This window comes from Sphaerodactylus townsendi, linkage group LG03 (assembly GCF_021028975.2).
Source record: "Sphaerodactylus townsendi isolate TG3544 linkage group LG03, MPM_Stown_v2.3, whole genome shotgun sequence".
NCBI classification, from domain to species: domain Eukaryota; kingdom Metazoa; phylum Chordata; class Lepidosauria; order Squamata; family Sphaerodactylidae; genus Sphaerodactylus; species Sphaerodactylus townsendi.
The window spans coordinates 6089986-6113398 of NC_059427.1; the positions used below are offsets into that span (position 1 = coordinate 6089986).

The window sequence follows — 23413 nt, forward strand, 5'->3', positions numbered from 1 at the left end:
GGCGCCTTGGAGCCCCGAAAGAGGAGGGCAGCTGGCAGCGGAGGCCCCTTTCTGCTTCTGAGAAGTTTGTTTTCTCTGAGAAACGGAGAGCCCCTCCACGTCAGCTCCAACCACAGAGGGTATGATTGGGAGGCTGGTGGAAGTGAGACTGAGTTGCTGGAAAGCTGAAAGACACCTAGCCATTCAGGGATCACTGAAATGCAGTGAATACAATGAGTGTAGCAAGAGCTTGGGATCCATGAAGGTCACCCCTTGTCCCTAGGATCCCTGTGCACCAGGTTCTGGAAACCATGCCGAGTTCACACCAACGAAATCAAGTCCTGAAGTATTTGCAAGAAAAATGACAATTTTCTCTCTGAAATCTCAGAGCAGACATGAAGGATGGAGTAGGGCCTCTCCCATACGGAGAACTCTGGAAGAATATGCCAGATGAAGCAACTGTTGTGAAAACAGTTCTCTTTTTAGGGACAGAGTCCTCCACCCCACCCCCAAACAGTATCTAGAGAACAGCAAGCTATGTGGGTGGGTTTAAATTTCCAGGTCTTCCATAGTTACCTTCAAGTAGTTGCTTTGTTTTGAAGAGATTTGTTTAAAGCACTGATCACTTTGAGCAACAGCAAACAGTTAAAACTTTCAATCATAAGTTACCGTGTTGTTTACTATATTCCATTTGCAGATGCTAAAGCTGACTAAAAACAATCAGGCGAATTTCTATTTTCTCCCATTTGGAATTATAAGTGCCTAAAGGTGCATTCTTCACTTCTCTCTTTTTTTTCTAAATTGAATGGATGGCACAGTCCTAGTTTGCTCAAGGCACCACAAACACTTGGGCCAGGAGGTCAAGGGAGAAATGAATCCTCCCCACTTAGGAGCTTGTTCAGTAATACATGAAGTGGAATCAAACTTGGTTCTGTTCAAATGCAAGCAGGATTATTGCAGAGAAAGTGAGCAGTAGGTTGACAGGGTGATATCATCTACTGCTATGCCAGAACAACTTCCCCTGTATGGTTGGTAATTTCAAACATTTTACTTGCTGCTCTCCAGCTGAGAGCCTGGAGCCATGTGGCTGTCAATCACTTCACTGCTGGCAGAGAGTTCAGTCCTGTTGGTCAACAACGTGCAGTGCAAATAGCTGTGTACTCTGGGACTGTTATCGCTCACCCACCATGGCAGTCCTCCATTCTCCCTCTCCCACATACCTGGGTCCATGGCATCTGCTTGGCATACAGAAGGTGTCAAAAACATTAAACACATCTTCTGGGATGACTGGCAGATCGAAGACAAAGCCACAAAGTGCTGAGGTTTGAATCCTCACACCCCCAAGGTAACGCTGCCACCAGCCCTCGTAACAAATGAGTTTAACACCCTGGTTTAACAAATTAGAATTATTAAGGGGAGGGAAAAGAAACGTGACTTTAAGATGATTAGGAACAGTTTTAAAATGTCTTTAACAGAATTTCAAGAGCATAGTTTGTTAAAGATTTTTGTGGAATAGTCTGCTGGTCTTGTAATTCTGAAAATTTAGAATAGGCTCCATCTCTTTGAATTTGAAGTTATAAATAGTATGTCTTTTTGGGAAGTATGTAAAGTCTCAGTCATCTTACAGGGAAGCATCCAGTCATTTTTCTTGTCTATGTTTTGTTTCTCTTTGCCATAAGTTGATGGCATCAGAATTGGAGATGAGATTTATTATATGTGGTTTGTACTACTGTGTTGTTTTTTTTGAATATCTTTAAAAAATATTATAAATGAAGAAAAAAGTTTTTTCCAGTCTAAGCAGTTACGTTTTCTCCATATGTAGTTCGTAGATGTTCATAAAGACTCCCATGCCAACTGAATCTCTTTCCACACATTTTTCCCATATCAGATGTCATTAAAGGTTGCTAATCAACCCAAATTCAGTTCCACACTTGGAGAATTCAAGATTTCTCCTTTGTGTGAGTTCTTAGATGTTACTCATGACCGTCTCTGACAAAATCTCTTTCCATGCTCTGAGTGTTACCCCAAATTAGAACCAGAGTAGAAGAAAGTAGCTGTAAAAGGAATGATACAGGATCATAGACTCAAAAAGGAAGAATACAGGATCCTGTATACTAGGGTCGATTTGGGTAGTGGTATTCCAAAATCAAATTATAAAGAATGAGAAAGTGATTATAACAGTAATTTTATTGGATATGAGAGTAAAAAGTTGCCAAGAACCTGCACCAAGGACCTAAGAGCTAATTCCATAAGTGCTAGCAAACACAAACACATACAAAACAAAGAACGGGGGCAATGAATTGGGGTGGGGGAAGGCAAGGATGAGGAGGAGAGAGGCCAATATTATGTAATCCAAGGTGACTAAGAAGATGAGAATCCAAGCAGCAGAAATCTACAAAGAAAGACAAGGTCCTGCCAAACAGTTGTATGTGTACTGAGATAATGGGAAAACGTAACACACCCTTTTCACACGCCCAGATTCCCCCTTTTATACAGAAAAGACCCTGAGCTTGGGATGGGGCCAACTTTCTCATGGTTATGATTGGTTTAAGAAATAAAGTTTGAAAATGATTGGGCAGTCTGAAGTAATTGCCCTCAAAATTCAATGGGAAGAATTGGAAATGGAACCCTCCTAGTTGGGGAAATTTTAAAAGCAGGAGGTACACTGAAGTTAATGAGATGTTCATTTGGTCGTGAGGTAAAAAGAGATTAACTCAAAATGAAATTGTTTTGCTTTGATGAAATATCTTTTTGTCCAGGGATGGGGCTGCCTCCCATCAGTCTTCAGTCTTTACTCAGATGGTTTACTCATCACTCTTCATAATCTCAGAATATTCTTTACAACTGGTCAGTTTGAGACCATGCCACTGTAATGGGCTATTTGTCATCCCTGTGCGCAATCCCCTCACGGGGGGTTAGGAGATTATAGGTTGAGTCGCCATCTGTCAGGTTTTAATTAACCTATGTTGATTGTTTAAGTTTTAATCGTCGTAATTTTATGGTGTTTTAATCCCTTTGTACACCACCCTGAGCCCTTCGGGGGTGAGAGGTATAATAAATCAAATAAATAAATAAACCTCGCCCTTGGATTTACCAGCAAATTCTGGAACTTCCTGGATTCCAGGAGAAGCTGCAGGGAACTGGCTGGTTTACCTAGGCCTCAGCTGTTCCACTGAGAATGGTAGGGCCAGCACAGCCCCAACCCAGGTGCAATCAACAGGTCTCAGCATTTCCACAGAGGGGGACAGGGCTGGCATAGCCCAGGCTAGGCTGTAATCAGAGAGGAGGGCCCAGAGACGAGGGGCCAATCCTGAGCCAGCAGGGCTTGACTGACAGCCCACCAACCACTAGTAGACTGGAATAGGGATCCCCAAGTGGGGGAGGAATCCTTGGGAGATAAAAGGAATACAGGGGAGGAGGGAAGGAGAGAGTTGGGAAGGGTGCAAGAGTGTTGTAAACTGCTTGCCAATTAAAGTCTGTCTGCTAGAAACTGCTAACCTCCGTGTGTTTATTTACTTCATGAGTAGCTCACCAGGGCCTTGGTCTACATTGCAAGGATGGTAGGGAGGGAAGATGCTTACACATTTGAAGCAGAGATAGTTTTGTATATGAACCTTGGAGCTGCGAGTGTCATAGAATCATAGAATTGGAAGAGACCACAAGGGCCATCAAGTCCAACCCCCTGCCATGCGGGAACACACAATTAAAGCACTTCTGACATATGTTCATCCAGTCTGTTTAAAAACCTCCAAAGAAGGAGACTCCACCCTCTTCGAGGCAGTGAATTCTGCTGTCGAACAGCCCTGACAAAAAGCTCTTCCTAACGTTTAGGCGGAACCTCTTTTCCTGCACCTTGAATCAATTACTCCATGTCCTAGTCTCTGAGGCAGCAGAAAACAAGATTGCTCCCTCTTCAACATGGCATCATTTCAAATATTTAAATGTGGCTATCATGTCCTTTCTGTGTGATGCAATATGCTCTGCGTATGGCAGGCAGATGCTCTGTCTAAAACATAGACAAAAGATTTGCCAGTTGTATCTTAGGCTTTCAAGGGGTGACCTTCTAATAAACCAAGAGAATACAAGGAATCATATTGGGGTGTCTCAACTGATCAGGGGACAGGGTCCCTATATTAAGCCTTCAAAAAGTCTCTTCTTTGCGTTGGTTCTAAAATGTTGTTAACAACTGAATCTCTGACTGAATCTGGACTCGGAGCATTCAAAACATTTTGCCCTTCTGTGTCTTATATTATTGAAGATGGTCATTACACCTTAATCTCTTTCCACACTGAGCAGTCCTAAGGTATATCCTACTTGTGGGTTCTTAGATGCCATGCAAGATATTTACTGTGACTGAATCTCTTTCCACACTCTAAGCATTCAAATGATTTCTCCTCCAAGTGGGTTCTTTGGTGCATTTGAAGATGGCCGCTCTGACTGAATCTCTTTCCACACTCTAAGCATTCAAAAGGTTTCTCCCCCAAGTGGGTTCGTCGATGCATTTGAAGATGGCTACTCTGACTGAATCTCTTTCCACACTCTGAGCATGCAAATGGTTTTTCTCCTGTGTGAGTTCTTTGATGCTGCTGAAGATGGCCATTCTGACTGAATCTCTTTCCACACTCTGAGCATCCAAATGGTTTTTCTCCTGTATGGGTTCTTTGATGCTGCTGTAGATGGCTATTCTGACTGAATCTCTTTGCACACTCTGGGCATTCAAAAGGTTTCTCCCCTTTGTGGGTTCTTTGATGCATTTGAAGATTGCAAGTGTGACTGAATCTCTTTCCACACTTTGAGCATTCAAAAGGTTTCTCCCCTGTGTGGGTTCTTTGATGCCTTTGAAGATGGCCACTGTGACCAAATCTCTTTCCGCACTTTGAGCATTCAAAAGGTTTCTCCCCAGTGTGGGTTCTTTGATGCCTTTGGAGATGGCCACTATGACTGAATCTCTTTCCACACTCTGAGCATTCAAATGGTTTCTCCCCCATGTGGGTTCTTTGATGCATTTTAAAATTGCCACTCTGACTGAATCTCTTTCCACACTCAGAGCATTCAAAAGGTTTCTCCCCAGTGTGGGTTCTTTGATGTATTTGAAGATGGCCACTATCACTAAATCTCTTTTTGCACTCTGAGCATTGAAAAGGCTTCGCCCCCGTGTGGGTTCTTTGATGCATTTGAAGATGGCCACTCTGACTGTATCTCTTTCCACACTCTAAGCATTCAAAAGGTTTCTCACCTGTATGGGTTCTTCGATGCATTTTAAAATTGCCACTCTGACTGAATCTCTTTCCGCACTCGGAGCATTCAAAAGGTTTCTCCCCTGTGTGGGTTCTTTGATGTATTTGAAGATGGCCACGGTCAGTAAATTTCTTTTCACACTGTGAGCACTCAAAAGGTTTCTCCCCTGTGTGGGTTCTTTGATGCATTTCAAGATGGCCACTTCTACAGAATCTCTTTCCACACTCTAAGCATTGAAAAGGTTTCTTCTCTGAGTGTATTCTTTGGTGTACAAAAAGCTGTGATCCATATTTCATATACTTTCCACACCGAAAGCGTTTACGTGCCTTCATTATAGTATGCTTCAAAATATGTACATTACCCTTTCCTCCATCAGCAAAGGTCATTTCACCCTCTAAGTAGGTTAATGGCTTCTCTCCTGAATGAATCCTTCGATGTTGAACAAGATCTGATTTCTGTGAGAAGCTCTTGTCACAATCTGAACATCTATAAGTTTTCTGTTCTGTATGTGTTTTTTGATGCCTGAATAGCTCTGCTCTGTAAAGGAAGCTCTTTGCACACTCCAAGCATTGATGGGTCTTCAGACCACTGTGCATTTGCAAATGGATCTCATATTGGTTTTGATCTGAGAAGTTTGTTCCACACTCAAAGCACTTACATGTTTTGTCTGTCATGTCACCAGGAACGGGTTTATTCCCCTTCTTGACCACCTCACTTACTTTCTGCCTCTTCAGTTCATTTTGATTCCTGACATTACTTTTCCAAACTTCATTCTTTACTTTATCTGGCAATAACCAATGCACTCTCTCAGGAATCTTATTCCACTGCTCATTCCCTGCTGGAATAACAAGGACAAGAGAGATACCATTAGCATCCACACATGAAGGACACACTGATGTCCTTTAAATGGACATGAAAGCCTGGTGTATCAGAAATACTTGGTTTACAGTCAAACAATCTACAGCTCCTCACCTGTGTGAATTCTTTGATGTGAAGTAAGGATTGATTTCCGACTGAAGGTCCTTCCGCACTCCACACATTCATATGGTTTTTCTCCTGAGGGATTTTGCCTCTCAGAAACAGCACTTGCGTTCTTATGGAAGGTCTTTCCAAAGACCACATTTTCATTTTCCTTACAGCAGATTTTCTGGTCAGAATGGAGGATTTCATTCCTTCTTGTTTTGTTTGTTCCTTCTTCTTGGACTGGGATTTCACAGAAACCTTTTCCTTGAGCCAGAATGGACTTATCCCTCCTCTTGCCAGCCTGGCTTTCCACTTGCGTCTTTGGTCCATCTTTATCCCCAAAGTTTCCTTCTGAGTCTTCAAACTCAGCTTTTTCCACAGAGAACCCCTGAAATCTCTCAACCTTCTCTACATGCCCTGCTGGAAGAAAGGTAGAGGCACAGTCAACACCTACACAAGAAGTGAAGTCACTCACCAGGCACTGCTCGCTAATGCATGCACATTTCCTTTATAAGTCCTCCCCTTCCAAATGGGCTGCTAGTCTCACCTTATCCCCAGCGAGGCCCCCCCCAAGTGAGCAGTTTTTTTATTTTGCCTATTCCTCCCTTCTCAAACTCCTTGCATGTTGCATCATTTCCCCACCATTCACATTTGACTTGTCACACAGCTCTTTTGAATCTCTGCTGTTGATTATAAAACACAGTTGGTTTTCCTTTAACTAAAAATTCTAAGTCAACTAAAAAGTCTAAATCAAACTAAAATGTGTGGCTTACAAATCACATAACTTTCCCCTCCCCAGAATGGGAACCTCATGAGGTAGGTGAGGCTAAGAAAGGTTTGAGAAAACTTTGACTGGCACATAGTCAACCAGAAGGCTTCATGTGAAGGAGTAGGGACTTGAACCCCTCACTCCAGATTAGTCCACTGCTCTTAACCACTTCACAATGCTGGTTCTCCACAAGATGTTACAACGATATCTAGTCGGCAACTGCAGAGAGAGTTCCTTTCTAATTGGGATAAACACCATGAAGAGATGATTTTCAGCTTTTTTTTTGGGGGGGGGGAGTAGCCAGGACCTCATTAAGAGAACCCTGAAGTTAAAAGGGGATCCCTCAGGTTTTTGAAAGAGGTCCCAACTGTGGGGAGGGCAGGTAAGGGCAAGAGAAAATGAGGTTTGAGTGTTGTAGGAAACAACTTTTGGCCTCCTGCAGCTTGGTTGTTCTTAAGTAACTTCCCATCCCACCTTTCCATAGAATATCCCATATCCCTCCCAAACTGCAGGCTAGAGAAGGCCTTTTCCAGCAGATTTTATGATTCTGTCAAACTACAAGTTGCTAACAAGTGAAGCAGAAATCCTCTGGGGCTATTCTTTGCTCATTCCCTTGACATAACCATGAAGGATACTCACTCGCGGCCAGCTCGTGTAGAAAGGAAATACTCTCCTGAGATTCTCTCGAGAAACTCTCCAACTGTTCTTTGGATGCAAGGCCTTTGTCTGTGTCTACCACTGTCTTTATGACATGACTGGCTCCTTTGGCACAGAGAGAGACAGAGAGAGAGATTTGTCTTACATGGGGAGGAAAAGAAATCCAAAGAAGAGGAAGGTTTTTTTCGGGAACAATGAAAACCTGGTGAAGATTAAAGTCTATAATCCCTACCAAAGGAAGGGGGATGGATCCATTCCACAGCACAGTCAGAGAGGATGACCATAGTCCCATCTGGAAGAGAAGTGTGTTGTAATGGTTGGCAATGGAGAGTCTTTCTATACCTCACTTTACTTTCATTTGATTTCTACCCTGCCAAAGGCTGGACTCAGGGTGGCTTGGAACTCATCAATACACATTCATAGATCAATACAATCAGTTAGTATAGTACAATAATAGTTAAAATTACTTGAATTACTCAATAGACAGTTAAAAGTATAAATATACAAAGATTATTACTACCTCATTCTGTTTTCTTTGAATAACTGGGGTTAAAATCCAATACTTTCAGCTACCTCAAATGCAGCACAAAATCCACTCCCTACATTCAAGTATACTCAGTGAAAAAGGGATGGGGAAGAAGGTAGGAGAAAAAAAACAGAGGAGAAAACCAATTAGGAAAATGGGAGACAGGGAAAGTATAAGGGAAAAAAAACATAGGGAGGGAGAGAAGAGGCCTGGCGGAACATCACTGCCTGACAGGCCCTGAAAGCATCTCACACCCAAGCACCCCGCTCAGGTTCTTGGTTGCTAGATACACCTGATCCCCCACCCCCAGAGTCACAGATATCCTTTTCTCATCAGCCTGGGGTTTTTTTTAGAATTCTTGGCTTTTTGTAATGCTTTCTGCAGGGGACCCCAGGCCTGCCCTATTGAGTCCACCCACTCTTGAAGTTCAATGGGACCTGACACCTCCTGTCCCAGGAAAGGGAAGGACTTAGCTGCCTGTCCATATACGGCTTCAAATGGGTTCTTGCCAGTGCTGCTGTGAACCGCATTATTGTAAGCGTATTCAGCAAATGGGAGGAGATCCATCCAATTGTCTTGGTGGTGGTTGATGTAGCAGCGGAGGTACTGCTCTAGAGTAGCGTTGGTACTTTCATTCTGGTCATCTGTTGCCACATGGTACGCCAAGGACAATGCCTGCTCTATTCTGAGCAGTTTTAAAAATTGCTTCCAGGACTGGGAAATGAACTGGCTGCCCCAATCATAAATGATTTTATCACGAACAGAGTGCAACTTATATATGTGCGTAACAAACAGCTGAGCCAGCTTCGCCGCATCCCCTTCTTCTCCTGCCGCCAGGAATCGGGGCGGAGAACCCCGAATACAGCTGTCACACAATCTCCCCCTCGGACTCATAATCATCACAGTCCTCTTCTGCTACAGCTTGGCAGAACTAGGCTGACTTCCTCTGGTCCCTATAACTATTTCTTGGGTCCCATCGCCGCGCCCCAAGGTGGAAGGTCAGGAGAGAGGAGAACTGGTAAGGTGTGGAGGCTCCTGAGTGGGTTAAGCCGCTTGTCCAGTTCTGGTCAGGCGGAGCCTCGCCTCTGCTGCTGCCCAAGGTTTTATCAGGATTACTAGGCGGGTCGTCAGCCCTGGTTCCCTTCGAGGGGTCAGGGACTGCATCATTTGACTTGGCCCCATTGCTCCTGCCAGTACCTCCATGCTGTATGTTAGACATGGGGTAAGATCGGGAATAGGGAGCACTGGCTTAATGTCAAGTCTGTGTTCTGAAGCACAATTCTGACTCTGTTACTCTGGGTCCAAAAGTCTTTATTGGCTAAGTAACACAGGCAAGAGGCTCAAAGCTGATTCTGAATTGGCTTTGCTAAAACCCAATATTTCAATCCCCCTTCTGCCCTCCCAATTCCCATGCTCTAAACTTGACTACTAAAGCATAGTTGAGAAAGTGTTACCTAGTCTCAAGGCCAGATAATGCACCTGGTCCTGAGCCTCAGTACTTGGTTGTTAAGAAGAAGTGAAAGTAACTGTCCATCCACACACACACACCCCGCCCCCATCTGAGCAAGTACAGTATCTGTGGATGCCAGGCTCCAACCTGACAGCCAACCTGACAGCCTCAGTTCAGGACACTCTCTTTGGCTTGGGTAATGGCCACAACACTGGCCTCAGCTGCCCCAGGCATGCCAGGTGACTTCGGTTGTGCTGCTCAGCCATGATGAATATTGATTTCGCTTTCACTCCGATACCACAATGCCTTCAAATGGGAGCAAGTACCAAGGCATGCCTCAAAGCAATGGATTGTTATCAAAAGTTTTGATTCGTGCATCATCCCAGAGGCAGCAATTTCTGCCTTTGCCAGCTATGAAAAATCCTTACCCAAAGAAGTCAAACTCCTGTAGTTCTCCAGCATGACTTCCCTGTAGAGAGCTCTTTGATCCGGATCCAGCAGGGCCCACTCTGCCCTGGTGAAACATATGGCTACCTCCTCAAAGGAAACTGGAGTCTGAAAGAAAAAGCATGCTTCAGTCTCATGTTAGAGATCATGCTGGGCAGAGACAATATTATGGAAGGGGGCATTCTGGAAGGGTGCCTGATACAGAGATCGGCCTGTGTATAAGGAGTAGCATTCATAGGCTCTTGACTGGACCCCTCAGAACCATCTGCAGGGGAAAAGCCCCCCAGAGAATGGAGGGGGACCCATTCTGCCCACCGTTAATTTTCTCTACCTGAACTGAAGGTGCAGCAGCTGTTTCCACACCTGTGCAAAGAGAGTGGATCAACATTCTCTCTTCACTGCCTGTGAGGGAGAGAAAAAGGGAAGAAAAGGTATTGGCCTCCACTTCCTAACCTCTTTGGTTGGATTAATCACACTTCAGGCAAACCCGCTCTTAGGGCTGTGAAGCCTTGCCCTATGTACACTCAAACAGAATTCTAACACTTTGGAATATGTTGTGAGAATGCCAGAAGAGAAGTACAAGGTACCCAAAATTCTCAGGGAGCTGTAAATATCAGTGACACATTTAAGATTTTTGTGGTACTTGAAAACTGTCTTGTGAACTCTTGAGCTCAAAAGCATGAGAGCACCTCTGCTGCATCAGACCAAAGATTCAAGAAGGCTCTTTTCCCACCTTCTGGGCCCTTGCACATACTTTTGAGTTCTGGCTGGTGTGAAACAAAGAGGAAGGCAAAAATGACATCACGTGGTTTGTAATCAGGGATATGAGTATTGTAATCAATGTGAGGAATTCCCTCCATGAATTTCTGTACTCCTCTTTTTCAGGCACCACAATTAGTGAACACAAGTGGGAACCCTCAAAGACTTGCAGGAGGCATCTCATTTCACCCTCCCCCGCTATTTTTGCTTTCAGTTCCCTGGAAGCCCCCATAGTCCCTCCTGTTTTTCCTGCTTCCTTCTCCCCTTCTAAGCTTGCCAACCTCTAGGTGGGGCCTGGAGACCTCCTACAGATTTCCAATTACACTGATCAGTTCTCTCTGTAGAGTTTTCAGCTCCAGGTTGAGAAATTGTTGAAGATTTGGGGGCAGAGCCTTGGTGGGGCGAGGTTTAGTGCCACAGAGTCCATCTTCCAGAGCAGTCATGTTCTCCATGGGAATTGATCTCTGTCATCTGGAGAGCAGCTGTCATTCCAGGTGATCTCCAGGACCCACCCAAAGGTTGGCACCCTGATTCCCCTGGATAAAATGGCTACTTTGAAGGGTGGAGTCTATGGCATTATGTAATTCTGAGGTCCCCACCCCTCATCAAAATCCACCCTCACCTAGATCCAGAGGCCAAATCTCCAGGAATTTCCTAATCTGGAGTTGGAAACACATTTCCTTCGCAGCCAACCTACACTTATCTATTCCTCTATGTTAAGCTTCCCCATTCCCTATACCACCCACCCACCCACAAACACACGTAAACTCTATCTAGGAAAATGGTGGACCAGTTGCGTGACCATTTGACGGCCATTTGCATGGTAGGAAACTATAACAATTTTATGGTTTGATTGAAATGACTGCAGGTTTGTATTTCTTCAAACTGAGTTCTGAATAGGAGAGGGGAGGAGTAGCCATATCAAATAAAGAAAGAGACGGAGAAGACAGTGAAATATAGGAGTAACACCATAGGAACCCTCAAGGATTTGTGGGTGGCACTTCACTTTCCTATGTATTCCCCAACTATTTCCTCCTTCCCTTCCTCTGAAAACCCCTATATCCTCTTCTGTTTACCTGCCTGATTCTCCATCTCATAGCCATTCAGCATGCTCCCTTTCATCTGCCTCCCATCTTCGGTAATATTCTTTTATTTCATATTATCCCAGGTTTCTCCACAGCGGGGACCAATGCAGCATACATTATTCTCCTCTCCTTTCTATCGGCACAACAACCCTGTGAGGGACATTAAGCTGATAGGATATGATTGGTCAAAATTCACCCAGCGAGCTTCCACAAGAAGATGGGAGATTTGTACTTGGGAACCCAGACCCTACTCTGAAACTCTAATTGCTGCACCACACTGCCTTTGATAGGGTGGCTGATGGTGAATAGTAGAAAGCAGCCAGGCCTAGTTGAGTCATGCAAGCTGGGGGCAGGGGGGTATATCAAGCCACCCAGAGGCTGCTTCCAGGCCTAGGGTTGCCAATCTCCAGGAGGAAGCTGGAGATCTTTTAGAATTACAACTAGACTCTACACAAAGGGGGAATCTGTCCCTTTGGAGAAAATGGCTGCTTTGGAGCATGGACCGTGTGGCATTGTATTGTGGAAGCCTCTCTTCTCCCCAAACTCTGCTTTCCTTAGCCTTGACCATAAAATCTCCAGGAGGTCCAAACCTGGAGATGACTACCTTGGCCAGGCCTGGTCCCAAAGAATCCTCCCTCAAAGGCCAAAAAAGGCCTGGAAAGGGTTCTACCCCTGCTTTTTACTGACAGAACCAAGCCTTGGACTGTTGTTGTTGCCAATCAACGTCATTGAGAAAATCCACACTTGCATGGGAGGGAACCCTGAAGGACTTGTGGGGTGGGGCACCTCACATTCCCTTGTTTCCCCTCCCTCCCCATGGCAAACCCCCATACCCTCTTTGCTTTTCCTGCTTCATTCTCTCATCCTCAGCCATTCCCCACCTTTCATTTGGTCTGCTATATTTATATTTACTTTATGCTTCCTAACTCCACAGTGCTGACCAAAGCAGCTTACATCATTCTCCTCTTCTTTTTTATCTGGACAGCAACCTTGTGAGGTAGGTTAGGCTGAAAGTATATGAATGGTCCAAAATCACCCAGTGATTTTCCATGGGAAGATGGAAATTCAAACTTGGATCTCCCAGACCCTACCTTGAACCTCCAGCTGCTGAACCACCCACCTGGCTATCATAGGGTGACTGGCGTTCAACAGTGGCAAGCAGGTGGGAAGTTGGGTGGTACCAAGTCACGCACAGTCATGGAAGTTGGGTGGTACCAAGTCACGCAGAGGTTGCTGCCAGGCCTAGGGTTGTCAATCCCCAGATAGAGCTGGAGATCCCCTGGAATTACAACTAGATTACACATATCTGTCCCCCTACAGAAAATGACTGCTTTGGAGAGTGGACTCTACGGCATTATGTCTAGCTGAGACCTCTTCCCTACCCAAACCCTGCCGTCCTCAGTCTCACAAACCTCCAGAAAATTCCAGACCTGGAGCTGGCAATCCTAGCTTGGCTTGGCCCCAAAGAGACTTCCCCAATGTATTTTCCCCTCAGTTTCAGATTTTTCTGCAAACCTTGGGCCCATTTCAGGTTCATAGAAAGATCGGTCTTGCCCGTTCTGAACTCCAGTCACCAGATTTAAGCATTCAAAAATCTGGCCCACTTTGCTATCATAATATAAGACTGAATGTCACAAGCTGGCTTAAGAGGCATTTCATTTTTTCTTGTCCTGACCAGAACTTTCTACCCATCAAATTCACTGGGTGCTCCAATCCCATCCAGGCACAATGAGTCCTTACCACATGAGAGGGCATCATGAGCATGTTCCTGGGCCTGCTGCCTTTCCCCCAACGCCCCTTTTTCCATCTCAGAGAACTTAGCTTCCATCTTCACAGATAGATTCCACGTCTGAAACAGTAGCAAGGGAGATGGATAAGATATGGAATGGAAGATGCCAAGGAATTGATCCTGCCCGATTCCCAGACTCTGCACCTTTCTATTAACAGACCAGGTAGGATTTTCTTTCAACACTGGACAGTTATCTGGAGGGAATAAGAATTTCTTGATAGAAAGTGGCAACTGAAGCAGATAGTTATATCTCCCATTTGGATGACGAACACTTGGACAAATATCAGGTAGGGAAGTTTTAGGAAAAGGTCAGATGTGTTGCCTAAAGTGGACATACTTGGAAAGAAAAGCACTCACCTGTTCTGCCTGCCTTTTCTCCTCTGCCTGACTCAGGAGGAAACCTTCTGCCAGGGCCACTGCCTGGGAACTGGTCTCTGGCCCGCATCCTCTGACCCAGTGCTGCATTTCTTGAGGCAGAAGGGTCAGGAACTGCTCCAGGATCACCAGGTCCAGGATCTGCTTCTTGGAGTGCTCCTCTGGCTTCAGCCACTGGTTGCAAAGTCCATGGAGCTGGCTGCAAACCTTTCGAGGTCCATCAGCCTCATGGTAGTGGAACTGCTGGAAGCAAAGTACTTCTGAGTTCAGGGGCTCCTGATCGCAGATCTCTGGCACAGCTCTCTCCCAGAATTCAACAGAAATCCCAGTTTGGATGGGATTGGTGCCTTTCCTTGCTCTCTTGTCAGGTCCAGGTCCTTTTGGGTCCCGCTGTTCCATCTCCTCCCCTTTCTATTGGGTTGCCTCTGACTGTAAAAAGATGCCTTTATTCATTTGGCCATGAAGAGAATCTTTTCCCTGTGTGAAGTGGGGAGACGCAGAGCAACATGCCTCAAGAAAAACATATTGGTAATAGAATTGAAATACATGGTTGATAAGAACAGAAGTGCCTCTTGTATTTTGTGATATCATTTTGCAATATTACATACCCAGCTTTTAAGATACATTTCTTTAGTTATTTGGGAAAACTAACTGCCTCATTAAAGACACTACAAGCTTGCCTCTGATTACTTTGAAGGCCTTTTCTGGGGGGCTGGGAGTTCAGAAATTGCATCTCACCGTGTACGCCTCCCAGACTCTGAGGTTACCCACTAGCCAAATGTAACTGCTATTTAGTTCAAAGAAGGATATCAAAGAAAACATTTCTTAATTAAAGAGCTGCAGGAGTCCCTATTTAGGAGGTTTCACATAACATCCATGCAAAACATTCACAGAAATCAGCACAATACACACTAACAGCCAATTAAAAATATTTATAGTTTTATAGCAGAAAACAGGTACTCTTCTCCCTTTGCCACAAAGCATCCTTGGTGTGTATGTGCGTGGGGGGGGGGGGGGGGGGGGGGCAGTCTCTTTAGAAACAGATCCTTTTAAAAAGTCCATCAGCAGAGCAGGTTTGGAGACCAAGGTTTGGGAAAAAGTCCATCAGCAGAGCAGGTTTGGAGGCCCTTCAAAAGCTCATAGTATCCTGGACTGGGAGGGAATTAGGGTCAGGTTGCCCACTGTCTCCATGCCCTTTGTCTTTTCTCTCTTCCTTAAATAATGTTCAACTGAATTCCACCTTTCATGGCTCCTGCAAGGTGTAGGGGCTGGGCTTGGGGGACTCCTTTCCTGCCAATTCCCAAATTCTTCTTCATATCTAGAAACCACCACCCCCCACACACATATCCCCTCTTTTGATGCCCTACGGAGAGGAATCGGAACAAAAAATGATGATGACAATGATAAAAAGGAGGAGGTTTTTATGCCCTGCATTTCTCTACTGTAAGGAGTCTCAAAACAGCATACAAATCACATCACTTTCCCCCTCACATCAAGCACCCTGTGAGATAGGTGGGACCGAAAGAGTTTGTAGAAGCTGCAGCTAGCCCAAAGTCACCCAACAGGAATCATGTGGAGGAGTGGGGAATCAACCCTGATTCTTCAGATTAGATTCTTCACCACTCTTAACTATTACCCAACAATATACAAATGCTAGACTACACTTGCAGCTAGGAACCAAAGGGGACAGCACAAAATTCAGATCTTAGATTCTCATCAAATCAAATGATTTTTATATCAAGGCAAAAGAAAACCACTGTCATATCATAAATCATCTTTGTCTATTGGCAGCATCACAGAATAAGCCATCCACAGCTTCATGGGGCTACTATGAGGCAAAAACATAATTCCAAAGCATGGAACCTCATAGATCCTTATAATGGTGGCATTGAGTCATCCTGAATGCACCATCAAATCACAGGTCATGTCTATAACACAGACTGCACTTCAAAAATCAGGCATTAACTGCTTTGTGGCCCCACTACAGTGCAAAACAATCATGGATCCTCCCAATTTTTTTGTTGGATCACCCCAGAGGTACTATCAAATTATGTATCATGTCCATAGCCACAAATCAGGAGCTAAAACTTGAACTTGGTAACTCCAAATGTTTATTTGATTCACAGAAAAAATCAGGAGCTAGAGCTAGACAGACTTCTAAGTAGTAGATAGAAAGCTACTACTGCAAGGAGAAAGGCTGAGCCACTGTCTCTGCTTATAAGAATCAGTTCAGAGACTGATGTCCCCAAGGTGAGCCAGACAGGAGCCTTTACTCTCTCCTTCCATCCATCATCTAGCACTGCTGACCCTGAAGAGATTGGCAACTCTGATTCATCATCTCAGGGAGTCTGGAGAAACCCACTCCCTTCACACACTCCCAGGGGAGGAGAAAAGTAGCAGAGAATCAGGATTTCTATGGGGAAAGACCAAGGGGATTAGGGAGGGGGTTTTCCCTTATCCAAAACAAAAATCAAAGGATGTGGCTACATTGTGGAAAGAAGGTGTGCTGAGGTTAGGCTGCCAAGACACGGAGGAGACAGGAGTGGAAGGCTTCCTTCTTAAATAGTCCTGTCCCTGCTCAGCCTTGATGCATCAGCCCCACCCCAATCTGAAGTGACTAGAAGGTTCTTTTCCTATTCACATACTATTTCTGGTACAGAAAGGAAGTATATAAGCAAGGGGGACTGTTCTCCCCATTCATTACTTCCCGTTCCTTTCTCCATGCTTTGGTCTTACCTAGCAGACCCTGGCCCTGCATTTCTCCTGCTCCTCAAGTTCCATTTATCTCACCAGACCTCTCCCTGCCTCTCCAGCAGCATTCTATAAATTTCCTGCTTCATGTAAGGGGGAAGCAGGAAATGGACCTCCCACACACACCTCTCCTGGACTGTGGATTCATTCTTGGGTCTATTCTGTTCACTTCCCGCCATTAGAAAATAAACTGGCCTTTCAATTTCAATTGTGTGTGTGTGTGGGGGGGGGGGGAGAGATTGAAGCATGCTGGTATCTTCCGTGTGGGGTGGAATGGGAGGTTTGGGGCCCCGGAGGTATCTCTTCCCTCCTCCGGAGATCCTCCTTTTGTCCGAACCCTTTGCTCTCTGCCAGGGCTTTGCCTTCCAGAATGAAGGGATGCCCACTGCAGACTCAGTCACGTATGATGAATCCTTTGCACATGCATTGAATGTGGGAGGGTGCCAATGCAGATCTCACTACAGCCCCCTTACTCCTCTCTGGACATTTATTACCCCTGTCAGACTGCTGCTGTCAAACCAGCCACTCGACCTGGAGAGAAACTGTTTGGGGAAAGAGGTTCTGGTGGGTTTTCCGGGCTGTGTGGCCATGGTCTGGTGGATCTTGTTCCTAACGTTTTGCCTGCATCTGTGGCTGGCATCTTCAGAGGTGTATCACAGAGAGAAGTCTGTTACACACTGTGTCCATTCTATGTTACACACGTTCAATGGAGGCTTGACACAGTGTGTAACAGACTTCCCTCTGTGATACACCTCTGAAGATGCCAGCCGCAGATGCAGGAAAAACGTTAGGAACAAGATCCACCAGACCACGGCCACACTGCCTGGAAAACCCACCACAACCAGTTGAATCCGACAATACATTGTTTGGGGAAAGGTCTGTCTTAACCTACTGCATCTGTGTATGGTTCTCCAGTTGCACAGTGGCGAATAGGAAGGCGCTCCAAAGGGTGATCACTACTGCACAAAGGATTATCGGCTGCCCTCTTCCCTCCTTGGAAGAAATCTATAATTCCCGAAGCCTAAATAAAGCCCAAAATATTCTGAGGGACCCGTCTCATCCAGCACACTCTCTTTTCAAACTGTTACCATCTGGCAGACGATACAGGGCTCTCAGAACTAGGACAAAGAGGCTTAGAGACAGCTTCTACTCTAGAGCTGTGGCTATGCTAAACTCCGCTGCTTCATATTGATGTATTTGGGGCTGTGTAGGGATGGGTGGAGGAAGGGGGAAGTGAGGATGATGTATGAGTCTGAAATTGTGTGCATCGAGGAATGCTGCTGTAAATTTCGTTGTGCGTGCACAATGACAATAAAATGCTTATGCTTATGCTTTAAACACTCCCAGCTCCCCACCTATTCTCCCTGCCTTTCCATGGCTCACAATCCCCCACCCACTCACCCTGCGAACTGCGATCACTCGAAAGGCCTCTGCCAGGAAGGGAGGGGGCTGGATCTCATCTCCCCCACGCAGCCAGGTGCAGAGGGGAGTGGGGGGAAGAGGAGCGCCAGGAAGAGCAACCCCCAATATAGGCTTTGCAATGGGGCGCCTCTTCTGGCTTGGGGCTCGCTTCTGACTTCCCTTCCTCCAGATTCCACAACCCGAGGACCACCCCTCCCCCCCCCCCGCCCCGGCGCTTTACTCACTCGGAAGGAGCTGTGGCTGCTGCACTCCGGACAAGAGGGAAGTGGCCTCCCCACTCCCTTCCCTGGCAGCCTCTCTAGGATTTCGGACTCGCTGGCCTTAGTTTCCGTAGGACAGAGACAGCCAATGGGGAAACCGTCAGCCATTCCTACCTGGATGCAAATCAGGACCACCAGCCCACCCCGTTCCTCTCCCCCTCCCTTCTCTCTGCAAAACGGACTTAGCATTTGCTTTGGGGAGGAAAAGGGGCAGGAGAGGAGAGCTAGGAGAGGAGGATAGAAAAGAACTGGTGGGGCCCAGAAACATTCGGGGAACGGGGAGATCCCCCCCCCCGCCTTGAATTACCTCGGGAAGCAGAGGAGCCCCGAAGGAGGAGAGGATATGGCAGCCGAGGCCCCTATCTGCTCCTGGGAAGTGTCTTTCCTCCCAAAAATGGGGAAGTCCCTCCACGTTATATCCAAACAAAGATTTGGAGGCTGGTGGAAATGGAGCTGAGACAGTAAAAAGCTCGAGGAGGACACCTGGTCCTCTTAGGAATAATTGAAATCCACTAACTGCAATTACTGAATATTTCTGGCCTGAGGGCACATCTAACCCCCCCCCTCCCTCCCCAAAACCTCTCATCCAGCCCCTTTTGAGGGAAGCTCTCTAAAAAACTGGAAGAGTTCCCTGCCTTGCTGGCAACTCTGTAGATCTTGAAGAGTTGACCCTGCAAGCCTCACTCCAAAGTCACAACTCACTCAGCAGGAAGAGTGGGGTGGGGGAAAGCAGAGCAGGTTTTGCCCTATTTGTCCTTGTCTGCTAATTTGACAGTTGGCAAATCCTAGTCCGAATTTGGGGGACTTGTGGGATAAACTCATCTCCTATAAAGCCAGAGAGAAAGTAACTTGTATGGAGGATTGAATCTTTGGTCAAACCCCACCCTCCCTAGGCTCCCCCTCGCAACCCCCAGGAATTTCCCAAGTTGGCAACACTGCTTTCTTGCATCCAAGGAAAGATCCTGAGGCACAAACATCCCACATTCTATCCCATAAAGTTGCCTTGAGGATACAGAGAAGTTTCTGGCTGGGCACGTTGGCTTGAGTCAGAGGGTCTCATATGCGTTGGCTGTCCTCTAACGAGAAAATCTTGTTATGGGTTGTGTGGCCGATTTGGCTTGGGGAAGAGGTATTCATGGCCCCCTACCCCTGCATGGGAGGGAGTTGGGCTTCATGGTCTTTGAATCCAGTTCCTCCCTGTCCACAAGTTTCTCTTGTGGGGTACATTCAGAAAGCTAATATGGCAATCCTGGGGAAACAAAGTATGGCTACCAGAGTCTGGCAGAGGACCCTCCTGAGAATGCTCTGTAGGCTGCCTACTCTTGCACTGAGTAGGTCTGGACTAGGTGCCCTCCAAGGTTTCTTCCAACTCTGTTTCCAACCCTGCTGTTGGCTGAAGAATTCCTCACTTAGGAGCTTGGTCAGGAATATATGAAGTGGAATAAACTCAGTTCTGCTACAATGTTACTAGGGATATTGCTGAGCAAGTGAGGAGTATGTTTGCTGGGTGAGACTATCACCCAGTGTGATAGTCAGACCAGCTGCTCAGAAGCAGCAGCAGCAGCTGGCCATTGCTTTCACATCCTGCATGTGAGCTCCCAAAGGTATCTGGTGGACAGTGGTGTATTTACCTAGGGAACATGGGGTACCCTATGTCCCCGGGCACCCCCTGGTGGGGGCGCAAAAATTTCAGATTCATTTGTGTGTGTTTTGTATTTTTAGTGTTTTTTCAGTTTTCAGCCTGCAGGGGGTGCAGTTTTTAGGTTAGCAGCACCAAAATTTCAGGGATTTTTCAGGAGACCCTCCTGATGATACTATGCAAGTTAGGTGAGGTTTGGTTCAGGGGGTCCAAAGTTATGGACTCCCAAAAGGGGTGCCCCATCCCCCATTGTTTCCAATGGGAGCTAATAGGAGATGGGGCTACACTTTTGAGGGTCCATAACTTTGGACCCCCTAAACCAAACTTCACCAAACCTGGGTGGTATCATCAGGAGAGTCTCCTAAAGATACCCTGAAATTTTGGTGCTGTTAACAATTGCACCCCTGACAGCAAGCACCCTCCAAATTTCCCCTGATTCTTTTAAACCCATCCCCTTTAGCATGGATTTAAAGTGAGAATGTGAGGTCCCCAGTTTAAACATTAAAAGTGATGCTGTTTGGGGGTGGATTTCACTAGAGGTGTTTTGTGAGAGATGAATGGTAAATGTTTTGCTGGGGGTGATTTGTGAGAGATTTACATGCTTAATACCCACTTGCACTGGCTTGGAGCTGTTTCTCAGGCTAATAACCTACCTCATAGGGTTGGTATGAGGACAAAATTAGGAAAGAGAATTGGTGGGGAGAGAGCCATGTATGTTTTGCTGGGGGTGTTTTGTGAGCTGGTGCAAAAATCCTTGTTTGGTCGTGGTGGGGGAGGGTGGCGGGGCGCAAACTCAGGTTTTTTCCCCGGGCTCCAGTTTGCCTAGATATGCCTCTGGCTGTGGATCTGTAACAAACCTTGATTTCAGTAAGGCCTTTGACAAAGTCCCCCATGGTATTCTTGCAAAAAAGCTAGCAAAATGTAGACCATGCTACTGCTTAGGTGGATTTGTAACTGGTTGACTGACTGAACCCAAAGGGTGCTCACCAATGGCTCATCTAGACTTCCAGTAAGACTTTTGTCAAGCTAACTTCTCTGCAATTTGGCACAGGGGTCCAGAAGCAGATTTGTAAATCAAAATGGCTGTTTTACTTACTCAAAACATCCCAGCATAAAGGGAAACTTCAGAGGGACCCAGTGCCAAAAAGCAGTGTGAAAAGTGGGAGAAAGCGTGGGTGACAAATGGCAGCTGATACTGCAGCTGTGTAGCTTCAGGCATCCCCCAGTAAAGATGCTGAGGCAAGGGCAGGAAAAAACACCATCTGCTTAAGGAGATCATTTGGGGAGATAGGCTTATGTGGACTTTTTGTTCCTTGGACTGCAATATAAATCAATCTTTCCAGAAGAAGAAGAAGAAGAGTTTGGATTTATATCCCCCCTTTCTCTCCTGCAGGAGACCCAAAAAGGCTGACAATCTCCTTGCCCTTCCCCCCTCACAACAAACACCCTGTGAGGTAGGTGGGGCTGAGAGAGCTCCGAGAAGCTGTGACTAGCCCAAGGTCACCCAGCTGGCGTGTGTGGGAGTGTACAGGCTAATCTGAATTCCCCAGATAAGCCTCCACAGCTCAGGCGGCAGAGCTGGGAATCAAACCCGGTTCCTCCAGATTAGATACACGAGCTCTTAACCTCCTAAGCCACTGCTGCTCCTAGAGAGAGGCTTCTACGCCACTGCTGCTCCAGAGAGAGGCTTTTTGAATCTGACTGATCACTCCTGGCGAATTGTTTCTTTTTCTTCTGGGAGTGAAAGAGGAGAAGGAGATTGTGGAGGAGGGGAACAAAGTAAAGCTATTACAGTACGTTGATTCATTACAGTTGACAATTTCAAGTTTTTCCCCTCTTATCTTTTTGCTGACTTGAAAAAACTGATGAAAAAAGAATATCAATAACTATGATGCCACGTAAGAAAAAAGATACACAAACACATTTTGTTGTTTCCTTTCCTGATCAACAAAATATGCAGGAGTTATTGATGAAGATAAACTAAATGAATGAAACACTAATGGATACTAATAGAAAGATTAATGGAGTGGAGGAAGATTTGAGGAATATTAAAACTGCAAAGATTAATGTGTAACCCCCATGCTCAGAATGGGTTGACCCAGAAAGGGGTGGAGACTCAATGCAGCAAAAGGCTGCAGAGCTCATAGTTTGGAGGAGATAAGGCTACCAGACTCGGACCTTGATTTGTATAAGCCCTTAACACCTTGTTAAGGTAACTGCAATGTTGTTGGGAACTAGTGGGAAGGTAGTTGTTTGTTTTTTTTGCTATGTTGTAAATGTTGAAGTTCATTGTTTCAGGGTTTTTGTGGTTGTAATGGGTGAGAGTTCTCCTGGAAACCTTCATCATGTTCAATCCTGTTCATCAAGCCCTTGGAGTCTTCAGGAGCCAACCCACTTGCAAAGAAGAATTAGACTTGGCAGTATCAGTAGACTGTAAATATAAGGACTTGAAAATGCAACCTGAACAGGACCTTGAAGTGTGATGTTAAATGTTGATGTTTGATGTTATATGTTAAGAAAGTAAACCATTTTGTTTTTTTTAAATTTGTTGTTGCAAACTCATTCCAAGTTCTCCCCCACAGAACCCACAGATAGAGGTTACAAATGCTCTGGAGTAAATTAGATCTTGGAAGACTTTAAAGATCTTGGAAGACTTTAAAGACATTCAACTAGAAACTTTAGAAGACAAGATATCTAGTATGGAGCTGGAAAGGGGGAAAGAAGATCAGAACAGACTATTGTCAGACATGTCAAAAAAAGAAATACATAAGAATTCAGGCATTACTGGAAGAAAACCACAAAAATACTCTTAAGGGGATTATGCTACTACTGGCAGAAATTTTGGGCAGAGGAAGAGAGAGCAATGAAATGGATGAGGCATTTCATATAACTTATGAATCTGCTAGAGATAAGAAAGTACCTGGAGACATTTTAGTTAGTTTTGCACATAAGTCAATAAGAGATCTTGTGCTTCAATCTCACTAAAACAGATTAGTAGGGGTAGTAAATAAATTATAATACTGAAAAAACTGCCTCATGAACTACTGAGAATAACATAACTGTAACACAGGTGCTGCTCCCATCTAATATATATATTAGATGAGAGACCTCTGCTTTCAGTTTAAGGGAGTGAGAAGAAAGTTTTTGGATGTACAAAGTGCCAAGGATTTTCTAAGTTTAACAAAGATGTTAGTTAACAGAATTGGTTTTATTTGAATATTCAGAATAGAAATGGTGTTACAAAAACATGGAGCTAACTGCAAACCTCTCAGGGCCCATCAGTCTCATAGTAGTGGAAATGCTG

General features: G+C 45.4%; 2 protein-coding genes across 10 annotated transcripts in view; both read right to left on the reverse strand.

Annotated features, from left to right (window-relative positions):
* LOC125428537 (zinc finger protein 436-like) overlaps positions 1–23413 on the reverse strand; it is a 774209-nt gene that overhangs the window by 463996 nt on the left and 286800 nt on the right. The window lies entirely within an intron of this gene.
* LOC125428856 (zinc finger and SCAN domain-containing protein 30-like) lies at positions 10385–18558 on the reverse strand. The gene is made up of 5 exons (XM_048489560.1): positions 18435–18558; positions 14020–14514; positions 13614–13722; positions 11865–12023; positions 10385–10431 (listed from the first exon to the last, which is right to left on the reverse strand). Exons 2-4 carry the CDS (start codon positions 14434–14436, stop codon positions 12007–12009), a joined length of 543 nt encoding a protein of 180 aa, XP_048345517.1. The 5' UTR covers positions 14437–14514; positions 18435–18558; the 3' UTR covers positions 10385–10431; positions 11865–12006.

Bases quoted from the DNA above. Each gene is read 5' to 3' on its own strand.
- LOC125428856 (XM_048489560.1), bottom strand. From the start codon at position 14,436: ATGGAACAGCGGGACCCAAAAGGACCTGGACCTGACAAGAGAGCAAGG. The intron at 13,723-14,019 runs GTGAGTGCTTTT...CTACTGTTTCAG, and splicing joins AGAAAAGGCAGGCAGAACAG to ACGTGGAATCTATCTGTGAA.